Genomic DNA, 16,638 nt, shown 5'->3' with positions numbered 1-16,638 from the left:
TTTACATCTACATACACGTGTATTTATTGCTGCATGCATAGGCATCTAAGTAACGCACAAACAACTTAAGAGTCTTGAGTCAAGCTACTACTAAAGTAAGTACCCACATGCACGTCACTATATGGAACTGGAAGCGTGATAGAGCGACTGTGGAGTTGTCAAAAACCAACGATTAGAAACTACTTTCACGTCATCCGTTTCAAAAAAATCAGTGACTGATTTAAAAAAAAACTGTGTCGTCCGTTTTTCTCCTCTTTAATTTTTAATCGCAATCGTTATTGCAGTAATCAATAAAAGAACAAAGCCTTAACCATTGACAATAGCGATTGCGACTAAAAATTTCTGATATTAATAGGGTATATTGCTATTTGAGGCCTATTATTAACTGTATATAACTGTATAGGATATATTGCTAATTTATTATTAAAAATGTCGGAGGTTAGATCATTTATATATCCCAACCACCAAAACAAATTAAAGGCATACTATACTGTATACCTCTACTGCCTTAGTTTAACTTTTACCCCAATTGTAATTTCCCACCTAACACGTATATACATACGCATGTATGTATTCGTTGTTTTATCTATATAAGTAGAGTCTACTTGCTCTTTTTTTTTTTTTATATAAGTTCTTCCAAAGCTTTCTTCAACTAAGAAAAACAAATACGATGTCTCTCATTCATTTTCCGCGGAAGAAAGCGAGACAAAAACAAACAAGTGCAATGGTAAATATTATTCTTTTATTTTGGTAAATATCATCCATTTAGTTGATGGATATATTTGTTTTGTTTAGTTTTTTGTTTTATCTGTTTGTTTGTTTATGTAAACGGTTTAATTTTTTTTTTCTTTCTCTTTTGCCCGATCAAATTATACATTAGTTGCAATTTTGTAACAAAGAAGAACAACTCTTGTATCCGTACTTCTTTTGATTTTAGATTTTTAGATTTTTTATACTATCAGAAAATTTGACCTAATTTAAATTTAATATCTTTAACGTCTGCCATATATATTGCCATACGTAATTAAAAACTCGATTTGGGTTTGTGCTGATGTTATTGAAAATAATGCAATGGTATGGTCACATACACGCCTGTATTAATAGTCTAATAAAATGTTTTCATTTTAATAATATTAGCTATACAAATTAGAAACACTGTTGTTTACTTGTTTTAATTATCAAATACTTTTTAAGAGCCTAAACATTTTGGTGTGTTTTTTCCTTTTCTTTTGCAGGTCGATAACAATTACTCTCCTTGGAATACTCATTTGAGCAAGATGTTAGCATGAAATTACAGTGGTGAAGGACGAGCTGAATCTATTTCCAAAGTGCCTCGACCTCGATCCTTCACCTCGATATTCAAAACATAGTCTGAATCTAATTGTCGACTATGTATATTAAAATGAATACATGGTTAGAGAAAAAAGTTTTAACAATTTTGTCATTTCTATTAATTGTCTAAATAGTTATCTTCTATGTTTAAGTCGTTGAGAAGTTAATTTTCTAATCATTTGGGGTATCATGACTCTTTGTTTTTAAAGCTGTAAACAGTTATTATGACTGAGAAAATAAAAAATATTATTCTTTTGATATAGTCAACCACGTGGATCTCTATTAACAAGAGTAATCAAGCAACCCCTCAGCATCCCAACTCACCCGCGTTGTGGAGAAGATAATCTGTACTTGCATTGCCGCCTCTATCTAGTTTATTGGCATGTTGAGGGGTTGCTTGATTACTTTTGTTAATCAATAAATTTAAAGAAAATTAAAATATACTAAACAAAATTCCAGCGATTGTCATTTTTTTGTGTACACAGACTATGTGTGCAGAGCCGTTGCAATAATAGAAAAAGAAGCAGGCGCATGTGGCATTCAATTTTGAGAAGAAAAAAAAATTTAGTAAGGTCATATAGTTTATTATTAGAGAAGTGTATATAGTTGGTATACTTGCACATATTATAGTTGGTTAAGGACTTTGGAATGTCCAGTTTATAGGCTAAATTAATTGTATAGACTCCAGTTTGTTCCGATTTAATTATCACGTTCAGCATAAGAATGTTGTAACAAACACTTTGTTTATTTAATGTATGGCATAGACGTCTAGGACATCCTTCTCAATCTAAAATAGATTTGTTATCTGATGTATTGAGACTAAAAGGTATTAAAGAAAATAAAGAAAATTCTTTTGTTTGCCATGTTTATCATTTGTCTAAATAAAAACACCTTTTTTTTAACTCTAGACAGAACATGTGTAGTGCTCTTTTTGATCTTGTTCACATTGATACTTGGGGTCCTTTCTCACTAGAGATTAAAGATGGTTTTAAATACTTTTTAACTATTGTTGATGATCATAGTCGAGCTACATGGATTTATTTGGTGAAGTCAAAATCTGATGTCTTACATGTCTTTCCTGGTTTTCTTAAAATGGTTGAAACTCAGTAAAATGCTAATGTCAAATCTGTTAGATCTGATCATGCTCATGAGTTGAAATTTCATGCATTGTTTAATGAAAGAGGAATCATATCATATCATTCATGTCCAGAAACTCCAAAATAGAATTCAGTCGTAGAAAGAAAGCACATATTCTGAATGTTGCTAGGGCTCTTCTCTTTCAGTCTAATGTTCCTTTAGAGTTTTGGGGAGATTGTGTCTTGACAGTTGTTTTTCTAATCAATAGATTACCAACACCAGTTTTAGAAAATAAGTCTCCTTTTGAGAAATTAACTAGCAAAACCCCTGAATACACTTCTTTAAAGATCTTTGGTTGCTTATGTTATATTTTAACCTCCCCTAAGCATAGAACTAAGTTTGACCCTACAGCAAAAGCTTGTATTTTCCTAGGTTATCCCATTGGATATAAGGGGTATTAGCTGCTAGATTTGGAGACACATGCTATTTCTGTTTTTAGACATGTCATTTTCTATGAGGATTTTTTTCCTTTTGTATCATCCACTCTCAAGGATGATACAAAACTGTTCTTTCCTCATCTTCATTCACCAGCAACCCCAGATGATTTGCCTCTTGTGAAAACATCTTCTGATGCACACCCTTCTCAAGCTGTGACATCTTCTGAGATTTTGATTCCTTCTGAATCTTTATCTCGCAGACAAAAAAAAACCCCTAAACACATGCAGGATTTTCATTGTTATAATACTACTAGTACTATTAAATATCCAATATCCGATTATATCTCTTATTCTTATCTATTTGAGCATTTTCTTGCCTTCATTAATATCATCACAAATGACATCGCTCCTCAAATATATTCAAAAGCTAAGGATTATGTTGTGTAGTGTGATGCAATAAAAGAGGAGGTTGGTGCTATGATCCGAACTCATACTTGGAGTGTTGGTCAGTTGCCACCTAACAAAAAGGCAATTGGTTGTAAGTGGGTGTTTACAATCAAATATCATGCAGATGGAAGTATAAAGAGATATAAGGCTAGATTAGTTGCCAAAGGTTTTACAAAGGAAGAAGGTGTAGATTATGAAGAAACCTTTTCTCCTGTTGCTAAATTGGCATCTGTCAGATTGTTATTTTTGACTGCAGCTAAGAGAAATTGGATTGTTGATCAGATTGATATATCCAATGCTTTTCTAAATGAAGAGTTGGATGAGGAGATTTATATGAAGATTCCACCTGGTTATGCAGATGTACTTAGAGTGAAACTTCCGCCTAATGTTGTTCTCAGGTTTCATAAGTCCATTTATGGACTGAAACAAGCTTCTCGGCAATGGTTCATCAAGTTATCTGATACTTTAAGTAAAATGGGATTTGCTAAATCTGTTGGTGAACATACTTTGTTTATCAAGTCCCAAGGTGAGATCTTTCTTGCTGTTTTGGTGTATGTGGATGACATGTTAATTGTCAGTAATAGTACTGATGTAGTTGCAAATTTCAAGGATGAATTGAAGTCATATTTCAAGTTGCGGGATTTAGGACCTGCAAAGTACTTCCTCGGCATAGAGATTGCAAGATCTTCTACAGGCATTTCACTCTGCCAACAAAAATACACATTTGAGCTGTTATCTACTACAGGTTTTCTTGGCAGTAAACCTTGTGCTTCTCCAATGAATCCCGATGTGAAGATCACAAAAGAAGCAAACACTTTGTTACCTGATTCCACTCAGTACAAGAAGATGGTTGGTAAACTCATGTATCTACAAATAACAAGACTAGATATCTCCTTTGCAGTTAACAAACTTTGTCAGTATTCTCATGCTCCTAGAGATACTCATTTAGTTGTTGTGCATCAAGTCTTGAAATAGTTGAAAGGAACAGTGGGTCAAGGACTCTTTTACGAAGTTGATGACAAGTTTGACCTGCATGGATTTTCTGATGCAGATTGGGGTACTTGTACTGACGATAGAAGGTCTGTTATAGGTTATTGTGTATTCATTGGAGGTTCTTTGGTATCGTGGAGATTGAAGAAACAAGATACGGTTTCTCAAAGTTCTGCAGAATCAGAGTTTCGGGCCATGGCTTTAGCAACCAAGGAACTCATTTGGCTTTCTCGACTCATGCAGGATTTGAAGATTCCATTCACTCCTCCTGCTTATCTCTACGATGATAATACAGCAGCATTGCATATTGCTAATAATGCAGTTTTTCACGAGAGAAATAAGCTTGTTGATTTGGATTGCTATAAGATCAAGGAGGAGGTAGATTCTGGTTTTCTTAAAACTATGCATGTTAGAACAGGGAACCAATTAGCGGATGTCCTCACCAAAGTATTACATCCGGCTCATTTCCAAGAGATCATTTCCAAGATGGGTGTTTACAACATCTTTGCACCTTCATCTTGAGGGGGGCTATTAGATAAGTGTATATAGTTGGTATACTTGCACATATTATAGTTGGTTAAGGACTCTAGAATGTCCGGTTTATAGGCTAAATTAATTGTATAGACCCGGTTTGTCCGGGTTTAATAATCACGTTTAGCATAAGAACGTTATAACAAACACTTTGTTCATTTAATGAGAAAATCATGTTTTCTAACAAACTATTCTCGATTCGTGTTTACTGATATTTATCTCTATTAAAAATATATAAATATGGAAATATGAGCTCATAAATTTTCTTACAATTTACAAGGTTAGAAACAAAATATGGATATTGATATGCTCAAATTAAACCATAGAGCTACTCTCTCAAATTAAGAGGTCACTGTTATACTTAGGGGTCGAATTCCATAAGGACTCACGTCTACACAATAAATTATAGAGTTTTATAATTATGCTAAACAATTTGATTTTAAATAAAGAAAAGCAATGCAAAATATTAATAAAACTGTTGTAAATTCAGAAGATCAAAAAGCTAGGTCCAGGGAATTTCTCAGGAAATTATAAAATATTAAATCAATAATTAAATAGGATTCAAGCAATTAAAATTAGATCTAGAACTCTAAACTCTTTTGTAAAATAAATCAGTTCCCACTGCAAATATTATCTAAATTTAAAACCAGAAAAATCCAAATCTCTTTGTAAAATTCTAGGTTAAAAATCAGCTTTAAAAACAGGTTTAGATAAGTTCACAAAATTACTAAATCAAATCTCTTTGCAAGAAGTAATTTTGCTCATCAAAAGGTTTTATCAGGAAAATCAATTATATTCTCATATCGATTTATTTTCCTAGATTATTAATTCTAGATAGCCAATCAAGGATTAATATGAAAAACAACCTATGATGAAGATCTAGAAAGATAATGAATCATAAATAAACATATCTAATAAATCATAAAATCCCTGTGAAAAACCATGAACCTAACAAGCAAACTACTCAGACATATTCAATGAAAAACAAAACATAATTCTGAATAATAAGCAATTGAAATTAAAAGAGTAAAGAGAGAGTTTATGAATTCTTTTCTCAAAGCAGTTCAGATCTCTCTCTCCCAAAAGTTCTCAAAATCTCACAAGGTTGCAAAAAATAAAACTTGCTAGAAGAAAACTTCAGGGTTTCTAAAACCCAAAAACTATATATATGTCCTAAAACACGTCTGAGACTAATGATGCAAATATGGAAAACTTCGGGCAACTTTTGTAAAACTTCCAATTTTGAAGTCTTGTGTCGGATCAGCTTGGTGTCGATCGATGCTCCTTTGGTGTCGGTCGACACTCTTCATAGGATCAGACTTCAAATTGATTTCCTCCGGTTAAATGCTCCAAAACGATCCTAATTGCTTCATTTCGCTCTATCCATGCCAAAATCTTAGAAAACCTGTGAAGACTCAAAAACATCCTAGAAAACAAATCAAAAGACTCTAAAAGACTACTTATATCATGGTTAAAAACCACAAAAACCATGATATATCAGATTTCTACAATCTAATTTTAAACATAGACTTATTATATTAATTAACTAAAAAAACTAATTATATGACATACTCTATGCTTAATTAAACAATTAGGATTATAAATTCATTTTTGATAGCTTTCTATTTCGTCGGTAAGGCTTTTCATCTTTTGATTTTAGGGTAACACAATGACAATTTTTTCCTTCTACGTTTTCTTACTAAATAGATTCTATCAAATTAAAACTCGATTTTTTATTTACTATTTCTATTTACTCTATTTTTTTAAATAACTGAAGTAATCAAATCATATTATGTTAATGTTTGTTTAAGAACTAATATTTCATTTCAGTTTGTCTTTTTATTTATTTTTGTTACGATAAGAAGCTCTGAAAAAGAAAAAGATTTAATTAAAACCTAAAGCTTGATTAATTTGAAGGCATCATCATTTTTTTTTATTTTGTTGTGTCATGTTAGGCTTGTTTTGGGCCTTTTCTCGTTTTTTTTAAACTAATTCCATTCACAAATTGAAAACTTTTAGAAAATAAAATAAATGTTAGCTATGACCTTAAAATAACCGACGTTATTTAACGTGTTTGAATGGGCAAAAAAGATTTAGCTATGACCTTTTAATGAACATATCAGCAAAGTGAGAAACACATGGTTTGAGACTCTCGTCGTTTATTCTTCTTCTTTAACTTGCTTCTTCATTCTCTTCTTCCCCACTCTTCTTCTATTTATTTACAAAAGATTGTGTTTTCAGCCTTTTGAGTTTTGACATTCAATATGTGGCTTGTATCTGATAACAATGAATTTTTTTACAGCCGATTAAATAAAATAAAAAAAACCAAATATTTTACTGTTGATGCTTGATTTAATCACTTACCCAGAATTTGCTGAATAACATACACCAAATTTCTGAAAACCATGCCTCTACGTTTAGTGTTGTTGAATCTCTCCAATACGAATATACGATCACCTCTTCCCCAACACGCTTTCAAAACCCTATAGCCATGATATAGTTGATCATTTCGAAGATGTTCAAAGCCTGTGGGGTTGGTTGGTTGTATGGCTAAGCACAAAGGAATGGTATAAACTTTTCCCCAACACGCTTTCAAAACCCTATAGCCATGATATATGTGCATTTTTAAATTCATGAAGATTATCATTGGAAAAATAGAAGATATTTGTTTTGCTGAATAAGTGAAAAGTGTGGATGAGATTAAACCGATCAACAGTAAATTGCTAATAGAGAAGGTTATTTATATTTGAAGGAGATAGGGATAATGGAAAACCCAATAAAATCTAGTTTTTTTTTTTTTTTTTTTTTTTTTTTTTTTTTTTTTTTTTTGTTGTTGCGTACTGATAGGAAAAAAAATTATTATGTTTTAAAATGATTTTTTTAATTACAAAAAAATCTATGTGTCAAATTTCTATTGGATAAATGACTTGTGATTTATAAGATAAAGGATATATATAACAATGTAGTTAATTTTTACAAACGTCTTCATTTTGTATAATGTGTGGCAAATAAATAAAAATGGTTATAAGTTCTTCCAAAGCTTTCTTAATTCAACTAATAAAAACAAAATACATGTAACGTATATGCAATTAATGGTAAAATTTATTCTTTTACTTTGGTAAATATTAGCCATTTTAGTTGATGAATATTTTTAGTTTATGTAAACGTTTAACTTTTTTTTCTTTCTCTTTTGCCCGATTTAAATATATAAGTTACGTATTGACTAGTATACATTAGTTGCAAATTTGTTACAAAGAAGAACTCTTGTATATGCGTATTTGGATTTTAGATTCTTTATACCATCAGAAACTTTGACCTAATTTAACTTTAATATCTTTAACGTCTGCCATATATTATATATAGTGCTATACGTAACTAAAACTCGAATTTGGGTTTGTGCTGATGCTATTGAAAATAGTGCAATGGTAGAGTAGTCAAATACAAGCCTGTCCTTTTTACTAGCTAATATATACTCATAAAATATTTTTCGTTTTAATAATATTAACTATACAAAGAAACACTGTTGCTTACTTGTTTTATCAAATGCTTTTTAAGAGCATTAACATTTGGTGTGATTCTTTTTTCTTTTGCAGGTCGATACCAATAACTGTCCATGGAATACTCAATTTGACTATTTGAGCAAGATGTTGGCATGAAATTGCAGTAGTGAAGGACGAGCCGAATCTATTTCCAAAGTGCCTCGACCTCGATCCTTCACCTCATTATTGTCGACTATGTATATTAAAATGAATACATGACTAGAAAAAAATGTTTTAACAATTTAATTTTGTCATTTCTATTAATCGTCTAAATAGTTATCTTCTATGTTTAAGTTCATTAAGAAGTTAAATTTCTAATCATTTGGGAGAAAATGATAGGTATCATGACTCTTTGTTTTTAAAGCTGTAAACAGTTATTATGATTGAGATAACTTCTCCACGACGCGGGTGAGTTGGGATGAAGATAGTAGAGATCCATGTGGTTGACATCAATACAATAAAAATAGGATGTCCGTCTCTCTAGTGTTGACACCTCATCATTTTGGAGAATACTGAAGCTGACACTTCAGTTAAAACAAGTAGGCAATCAAATTATAGAATTAATACAGCTCAACTTTGGTATCCAATAATCTTCATCTAATTTTTTTAGTTAATTTGCTGCATTTAAAAAAATGGCCCAAGCCCAACTGGCTAATAGCAAAATACCATTACATAGAAATCTAAGTGTACTCATAATTAAAATCCAAGTAATTAGCCCAAATCGTAAAAAGATAAAATAGGTGAAGAAATCGTTGTCGTTCAATTACTCAGCAAACCGAAAAATTATGAGAACATCCAATATTCGATCTCTGCTTGTGATTAATTGTGAGAACTATGGTGAAGTTTGTTGTTCCTTTCCCTCCACATCACTTTCCATTTTCTACTCCAAAATACTTTACCTTATCGGAGATAATATGAAAGATTGAAATTTTAGATGTTCATTGGAGATAACAAAGTAATCAGCTAAAATGACGATGTTGCTTTGTATTTCTTCGAAGACGCAATTTGAATCCAATAAGAGATACGGTAAACCACATGATTTCAAAGATCGGAATTATCTCCGACAAGATAAAGATAATGAGAGGAAAGGTAAGAATATGAACGCCGTGGGAAAGCTACACAGAGGAAATATAGTTAAAGTATGTGGTGACTAGTGAGAGCCAATACCATACAAAAATTATTTTCAAAATAATTAAAATAAAACAATAGAAAAAACATTTTCACAGCATAGCACGGACAAGATCCTAGTTATATTAAAAAAATAATATATTTTATTTTGGCAGGTGTTGCATTGCCGCCTCTCTCTAGTATATTATTGGCAGGGGTTGCTCGATTACTTTTGCTAATCAATAAATTTAAAGAAAACTAAAAATATCAAAAAATTCGGGCGATTGTCATTTTTTGTGTACTACACTAAGTGTTGAAAGTAAATAAAAATGGTTAAATAGCAGATGAGCTTAAAATTAAAATAGCAAAACTTCTCATGCGAGAATATTAGTATCATGTTCACTTCTAAACCATCAAGGCATCAAACGTTACACCGTCCAAGAATGTCAGCAAAACGTGAAATGTTTTCTTCGCATTATATTGTCTAGTTTGATTGCTTTTATTTCTTGTAATTTATTTTTTTTTCCAGTCACTAAAATCAAAATTTAGATCTTCGAAATGGGCTTCGTCCATCGTCGGATACTTTTCGGCACCACTAGCCCAGTTTGTGTGCCAATGTTAAGAGCTGGCTTCAACGTTAAAATAAGAAGATTTTCATCCTATAGTGAATTCCAAAATGAGATTTTTTTTTTTTTTTTTTTTTTTGCTAAACATGTAAATATTATTAGTAATGAATAAAGGTTTTATAAAAGGTAATACCTACACAACAGCAGCTTAGGCAAAAAAATAAAACAAAACTGCTATAGAGTTACAAAGATTTGGGTTATTAACGGATCCAAAGAAGCATTAGGTTTCGCCAATAGTCTTCTTGCTGTGATGATGTTACGTACCTCCCTGTCGAGTATCTTGAAGATGATGGACGGGGCGAGCCTGCAAGAGTTATGGAGAAGGTTGTTCCTTTGCCTCCAAATGTTATAGATAGCTGCCTGTGCGACCACTTTGCGTAACAGAGCAGGGGCGGAGTTTGAAGATTGTCTGGTCCAGGAGAGGAGTTCGTTCCATGAACAGAATAGCCGTTGACGGGGGCAAAGTCTGCTGAAGATCATCCTCCAAAGTTGGGCTGAGAACTCACACGCGAGCATTAAGTGATCCCTTAACTCCGTTTCGATCGTACATAGACAACACTCAGACGATCTCAGCTGTCCCCATGCTGCGAGGCGTTGACAAATGGGTAGTCTGTTAAGTGTGGCAATCCACATTTGGAAAACAAACCGAAGTATTGCACCCTTAAACCACACAGAGGAAAATGAGATTTTTTTCTTTCTGTTTAACTGTTTTGTAGATATAATTAGTTATGTAGAAGGTATTAAACAATATAGGATTTAGTTCGTCTATGTAAAAAAAAATAAACATGCATCTCCAGTAGACAAAAAAAAAACAAATAAATATCTTAACAGTGTCACTTAATTAGTTACATTTTACTGTTTACATCGTTTAATTGAGAAATAATAGGATAATAATATTGAAATAAAATTGTTACCATTTCAACATAATAGAATAGTCATCGTGGAAAGAAGAAAGAATCCTTGAAACTTGATTAATATATTTCAGTCCTATTCCTATAAGACTAATACACGATGGCAAACTTGGTTGATCCATTCTAATCTCGTTTAAGAGAAGATTAAAACAAGATTAGCACGTACTAATTTCTTATTGTTTGAATCAGAGATATTTTATACGTAAATGTTGATAAATTAAGAATGTATGAACTAACATTATACAATTATTCAATTACTATTTAGGTCCAGTCGAATATTCCATATGAATGTAACATTAATTTAATATGAAAAGTATAGACCAAGAAAAGCATTTTGTTGGTTAATTATTTGTTTATTTTTCCCGTGTTTTGATCTCGTAATGGTCCTAAAGTAGGTATCAAGAGCTGTTTAATTAGGCTTTTGATAACTGCGAAAGGTCACATAAGATCCTGCTTTTAAGAACCTAACCCCATCCCAATCTATTAATTAATCATATATTAAGGAAACCCTAATCTGATTCCTGTTCGTTTGGATCTATCGTTAGATTATTATATCATTAATATTACACATCACAGAATCAAAGAAATATTTGAATATTAGTGAAGATTTGAAATAGATCAAACCGCCATATCGGGAACGCCAATAGCCTTTTTCTAGATTCAAGTTTCCCAATAGTCTTCCTATTTCAAATAAAATTATTAGTAAAAAATACTAAAATCCATCAACTTAATTGCAAAATAAATTAATACATACCCCTAAATAGGTTACATGGTCCATAATAAAGCCACATCTCATATGCAGTGGTTCCTCGTGGGCGGAGCAAGAAACCTCAGCATCTAGTTTTTGGATTTGGAAGAACTCTTAAAATACAGGACCATAACAAAACAGTTCTATCGAGTGGAGGTTCAAAATAGTGAGTCTACCTTTTTTTGGCTCGATGACTAGTGCTCTTTGGGCTGTCTACATGAAGTATTTGGTGATAGAGGGATTATTGCTCTTGGGATACCACTCACGAGTACAATAGCAGAGGTTATGGCTATACCAATTCAGAGGAGACATAGACAAACTCTGTTAAACCAAGTAGAGGAGGAGATATTGAACTACAAACTTGTCCGAACTGTGGGGATAAAAAAGACGTTACACTCTAGAAAGGGAGAAATGATTGCACGCAAGAAGTTTACAACCAAGGACACTTGGCCCATCATTCGGGTTTCTCACCCCATTATGGAGGGCTATAAAATGATCTGGTTTCCTTATGCTACTCCTAAGTTTGCTTTACCCACTTGGCTGGTAGTTAAAAACAGACTTACAACAAAAGACAAAATGCAGAGATGGAACGCAAGTGTTAACCCTACTGCACATCTCTTTTTTTAGTGTCTGTTCTCGCAACAGGTTTGGGAGGCGCTAGCGAAGAAGATTATTTTGAACAAGAATACTGCAGTCTGGCCTGAGATTATGGCTTTTCTTGGAGGCAATGATCTTGACAAGACCACAAAACTTCTTATAGGTTATGCATTTCAGTACACATTACACTCACTTTGGTTGGAGAGAAATAATCGGCGTCATGGAGAGAAACCAGCTATGATGGAGAAGCTAGTAAAGCTAATTGATAAAAATGTCCGCAACCGACTTAGCACAATTGAGAATGGAGAGGATAATAGCATCCAAGCTTGGTTTGCCGCAAGATTTTTTATTAAACATATTTACATGGTTTTAAAATTGTTTAAGAAATTTTTTACCCAAGCTTTGTAAAAATGTTTATTTTTATTTGAATATAATTTAACATTAAATTAAAAAAATAATAATAATAAAGCTACATCTTTACATGATTGGCCAACATTTTGATTGTGGTGACAAAACCAAACCATATAGGAAATATTTAAACTTTATATTAAACTTTCCCACATAGATTTATCGACTCACATACCTTTACGAACGTTTAGGAATATGTAAATATGTAAACCACTCCACGTATGCTAACTATATACAATGGGATAAAACATTTCATAGATGATAAAGATGGTTGCGGCTGCTCAGGTTGTCGAATCAATATGTTCTTCCTTACTAAGCAAACGGAAGAACAATGCGCTAACCTCAGTTACTTTCACTCTTTGGCCACTAAATTTAATTTAAGTGGCAAGAAAACACGTATTTTTTTTTTTTTTTAAAGTTTGTATTTACAAAAAGTAAAGGCAACAAGTAAAGAATAATAGTACACTTCTATATGAGAAGGGAACCCAACGTGCGCATTTGTATAATTGTATTAATATTTAAGCAACAAGAGAATACTATACTTTATATAGCAAATTTGCAGATTATGCTCTTCAGATTCCGGCATATTCTTCCCATGAATAAAGCCCATATAATAGCAACGTGGCCGACAGACACATATTGAGGACGAGTTTAATATATTTGAGACAATTCATATTTGGTGGCTAAATTTTCCTAAGAAAATGTATCTCAAAAATATTATTACGATTTTTGAAACCAGGTTTGATTAGTGGAGTCCACCTCAAACTAATTTTAGAACATGATATCTTTACTTTAAAAGCCTGGAAGAGTCAAAACGATGTGGTCGGAATTGAATACATACGCTTAAGAGAACGCATTAGCTTTAACCAATTATAATTTCACATATCATTGTATAATCTGATCAGATTCAAAAGTTAATATGGATCTTTGATCATGAATGGTGATCTCACACAATAGACTTATAGAACAAACAATATATATAGGGTCGGGAGATCGAAGTCTTTCTTAATTAATTCAGAGGAAGGGATCCACCTCAAAGTTGTTTATTTTGTAATGAAGCAGACGAGACAAGAGAATACACAGTTTGGAACCGCACATCGCCTAAATCGCTGGAGACTCTGGAAGTACTTAGTTTTTCAAACGTCAATCTATCGTATTTGAAAATGTCTCACATCCTGCTAAAGCAACTAATACATATGATCAACAAAGCTACCCATACTAGAACCACCTTCCAAAGCTACACAGGATTAAATCTAATTTTGAATGTTCTTTTCTCATTGGGTATACCCATATGACCTGATGCAAAGATATGATGGTTCATGTTACGGAATTCAGTTCGTGGGCCTCTCTGGCTCGTTTTTCAGCTCAAGTGTTCTTTCTTTTATATTTCTCGTATGAAACAAAAAAATTTCACATTTTAGTAAAGAAAAAAAAACAAAAAGTTAAAAGAAATGTAACGTTGAACAAAATAAAGTTATATATATACCCAATGAGAAAAGAACATTCAAAATTAGATTTAATCCTGTGTAGTATAATATATAGAGAAAGTCTCACTCCAAACATCTATATACTCTTTCAGTGTCTATGATTTTTCCTTTTCTTAATTAATAATCAAAAATGAATAAACAAAAATTATGATATTTTTGCATCTTTCGTCTTTGTACGAGTAGAAGACGACATCGCTGGTGAGCTACACCGAAGAATTCCTTTGTTAGAGCACCTTGATCTTTCTTCCGAAATCCTGCTACTAAAATTGGAGTGGCTCGGCCACTCCGACGGCAACGGACTGACCATAGGCCCGTAAATCCCGGTGGTGGTCTCAACCGATGCGACGGCGTTGGCCGTGGAGTGGTTAGTTTGTGGTACCCATATTCCACCGACGACCACGAAATGTTGGTTTTGAGAGTTTCCGTTGTTAGGTGTTGTTTGGCTAGGCCGTCTTGCATGCAGCCTATATTTCTATTCATCATCAAAAAACAAAATGAAACATTAATGAAACTCTTTTGTGATTTTTATATATAATGATGAAAATAAAAATATATGTTAAAATTAAATCATTGAATAATTTATACCGAAAAACTTTGTTTACATGTATATATCTCTAAAAAAGGAAACATGAAAAAATCAAATAAAATATTTACCAATATTCTGAAAAAAAAAATCAGGTAAAAATAGCTTTTAATACCGACAAACTTTACTGCGCTCTTCAAGATTCACGTGCGCATGTGTCTTAGATTGGCAAATATATAGTTTCAATTCTTTTGCCAATTATGGTAATTACTATTTAAATGTATATTTTCATGAAATATGATTTACTTACCTGTAAATGACTCTTGACTTCATCATTGGTTAACCCATCAACCTTCATCAGCTCTCTTATTTGTTTCGGCGTAGCAACTTCAAAAAATTAAGATTGATACGAATTAATTAAAACTTCATCATGAGCCGTAATGAAAATAAAAAAAATGACTACTGAAATGTTTTATTAAAATGAAGAAACTCACCATGAGGACCACCAAGTTGTTTAAGAGCGTTCAAGAAACGTCTGTGCAACTCCTGCGACCAACATCGCCTATTCTTTCTCTGCCCTCTTCCGTCACTACCACCGCCACTACTACTAGTCACCGATAATTTGATGTTGTTGTTTTTCCCCTCTTCTCCATCGTTTCTTTTTAAAACTGCTTTGACCAGCGTTTCCGGCTTGTTTTGTAAGCAATCCTGAAAAAAGTGAAATGCTACATATTATAAATTCTGGAATTTGTTGCACCATCTTTTTTCCTCTATATTATTAAAAAACAAACGTTTTATATTTATCTTTTCCTGCGGATATTTTATATTTTCTTTTGAAATTTAAAAATATGATACTTATGTTTTTTTCCCCAAAAATACAAAATATAATGTGTCAATTTATTTATCAGTTAACTTTCAAATTGTTAATGAAAACAAATAATTAATATTTGTCAAAAAATTAAAATCTTACCTGTCTATTATTAGAAACAACAGCGTCGGATTGGTTCCAAAGCTGAACAGACTTGAGCCAGTCAGATTTCATGTTCTTGTCATTGAAATCTATGTTGGTTTCATGAGATTCGTGTTCATCATCATCATCTTTGTCATCAACCTCTTCTACGGAGGTGGAAGAGTGTCTGATAGGTATGAACAGGTCCAAGACACGCCCACATTCTCCAGTGGTCTGCTCTGAGCACTCCGATTGTCCATACAAGTTCTCCGTCGTCGTCCCTGATATCTCCCTCTTATATGCCTCAATCGCTAAAAATATTTTTTAAAAAGCTTTTAGATCTAATGTTAATCCACATATATATAGATCGCATATATGTGTGCATAGATTAATTAATACCTTGAGTGACGAGCTCCAAGCAAAGTGGAAGCTCGCGTTGGAATACATTGATCTTGCGACGTTCTTCTTCAAGAGCTTCGATGTACTCACTACATCTTTCACGTTTGTGGTTGTGATTCTTCATATTGCTTAAGTTCTTAGTCATGGTGGTTTAAGGGACAAAATACAAATCCAGCTATGTTTTTGAATAGACAAAGTTTAACTATATAAAAAGTTTAGTCAAGATAAGAGATGGGTTGTGTCTCTTTATAAAGACAACGTATATCTGGCTCTATAGGGTTTCTCAAGGATCATTATTCTGGGAGAGAGAAGTCGGGCCGTCGCATTACAAAGGCGAATCTTATTGCTTTTGTTTATATATTATGTGTATATATATACCTTCCCAAATTAATATTTTATATGACTGTCAAATTATAATATCTAAGGAGATTTTAATTTCTTGTTGTATAGTAGTATGGATCCAGTGGTGAATATTCGCCAAAGTGATTCCAAGTTTGTATTAGTAGGGATTTTATAATATCAATTTGGGT

General features: G+C 32.6%; 1 protein-coding gene and 1 long non-coding RNA gene across 2 annotated transcripts; one reads left to right on the top strand and one right to left on the bottom strand.

Moving 5' to 3' along the window:
* The first annotated feature begins 624 nt into the window (after positions 1-624).
* On the top strand, positions 625-1,590 carry LOC147942175 (uncharacterized). Its single transcript, XR_015559557.1, has 2 exons — positions 625-727; positions 1,236-1,590. It is a non-coding gene; the product is annotated as an uncharacterized LOC147942175 (long non-coding RNA).
* A 12,619-nt stretch (positions 1,591-14,209) lies between these two features.
* LOC104790195 (transcription factor HHO1-like) lies at positions 14,210-16,340 on the bottom strand. Its single transcript, XM_010515898.3, has 5 exons — positions 16,109-16,340; positions 15,731-16,020; positions 15,255-15,468; positions 15,071-15,147; positions 14,210-14,709 (listed from the first exon to the last, which is right to left on the bottom strand). The coding sequence occupies exons 1-5, from the start codon at positions 16,251-16,253 to the stop codon at positions 14,383-14,385; spliced, it is 1,053 nt and encodes a 350-aa protein (XP_010514200.2). The 5' UTR covers positions 16,254-16,340; the 3' UTR covers positions 14,210-14,382.
* Positions 16,341-16,638: the final 298 nt, after the last annotated feature.

This window comes from Camelina sativa, chromosome 6, assembly GCF_030686135.1.
Source record: "Camelina sativa cultivar CO46 ecotype springtype chromosome 6, ASM3068613v1".
Classification (NCBI taxonomy): Eukaryota; Viridiplantae; Streptophyta; class Magnoliopsida; order Brassicales; family Brassicaceae; genus Camelina; species Camelina sativa.
This window is presented reverse-complemented; position numbering and strand designations above follow the sequence as displayed.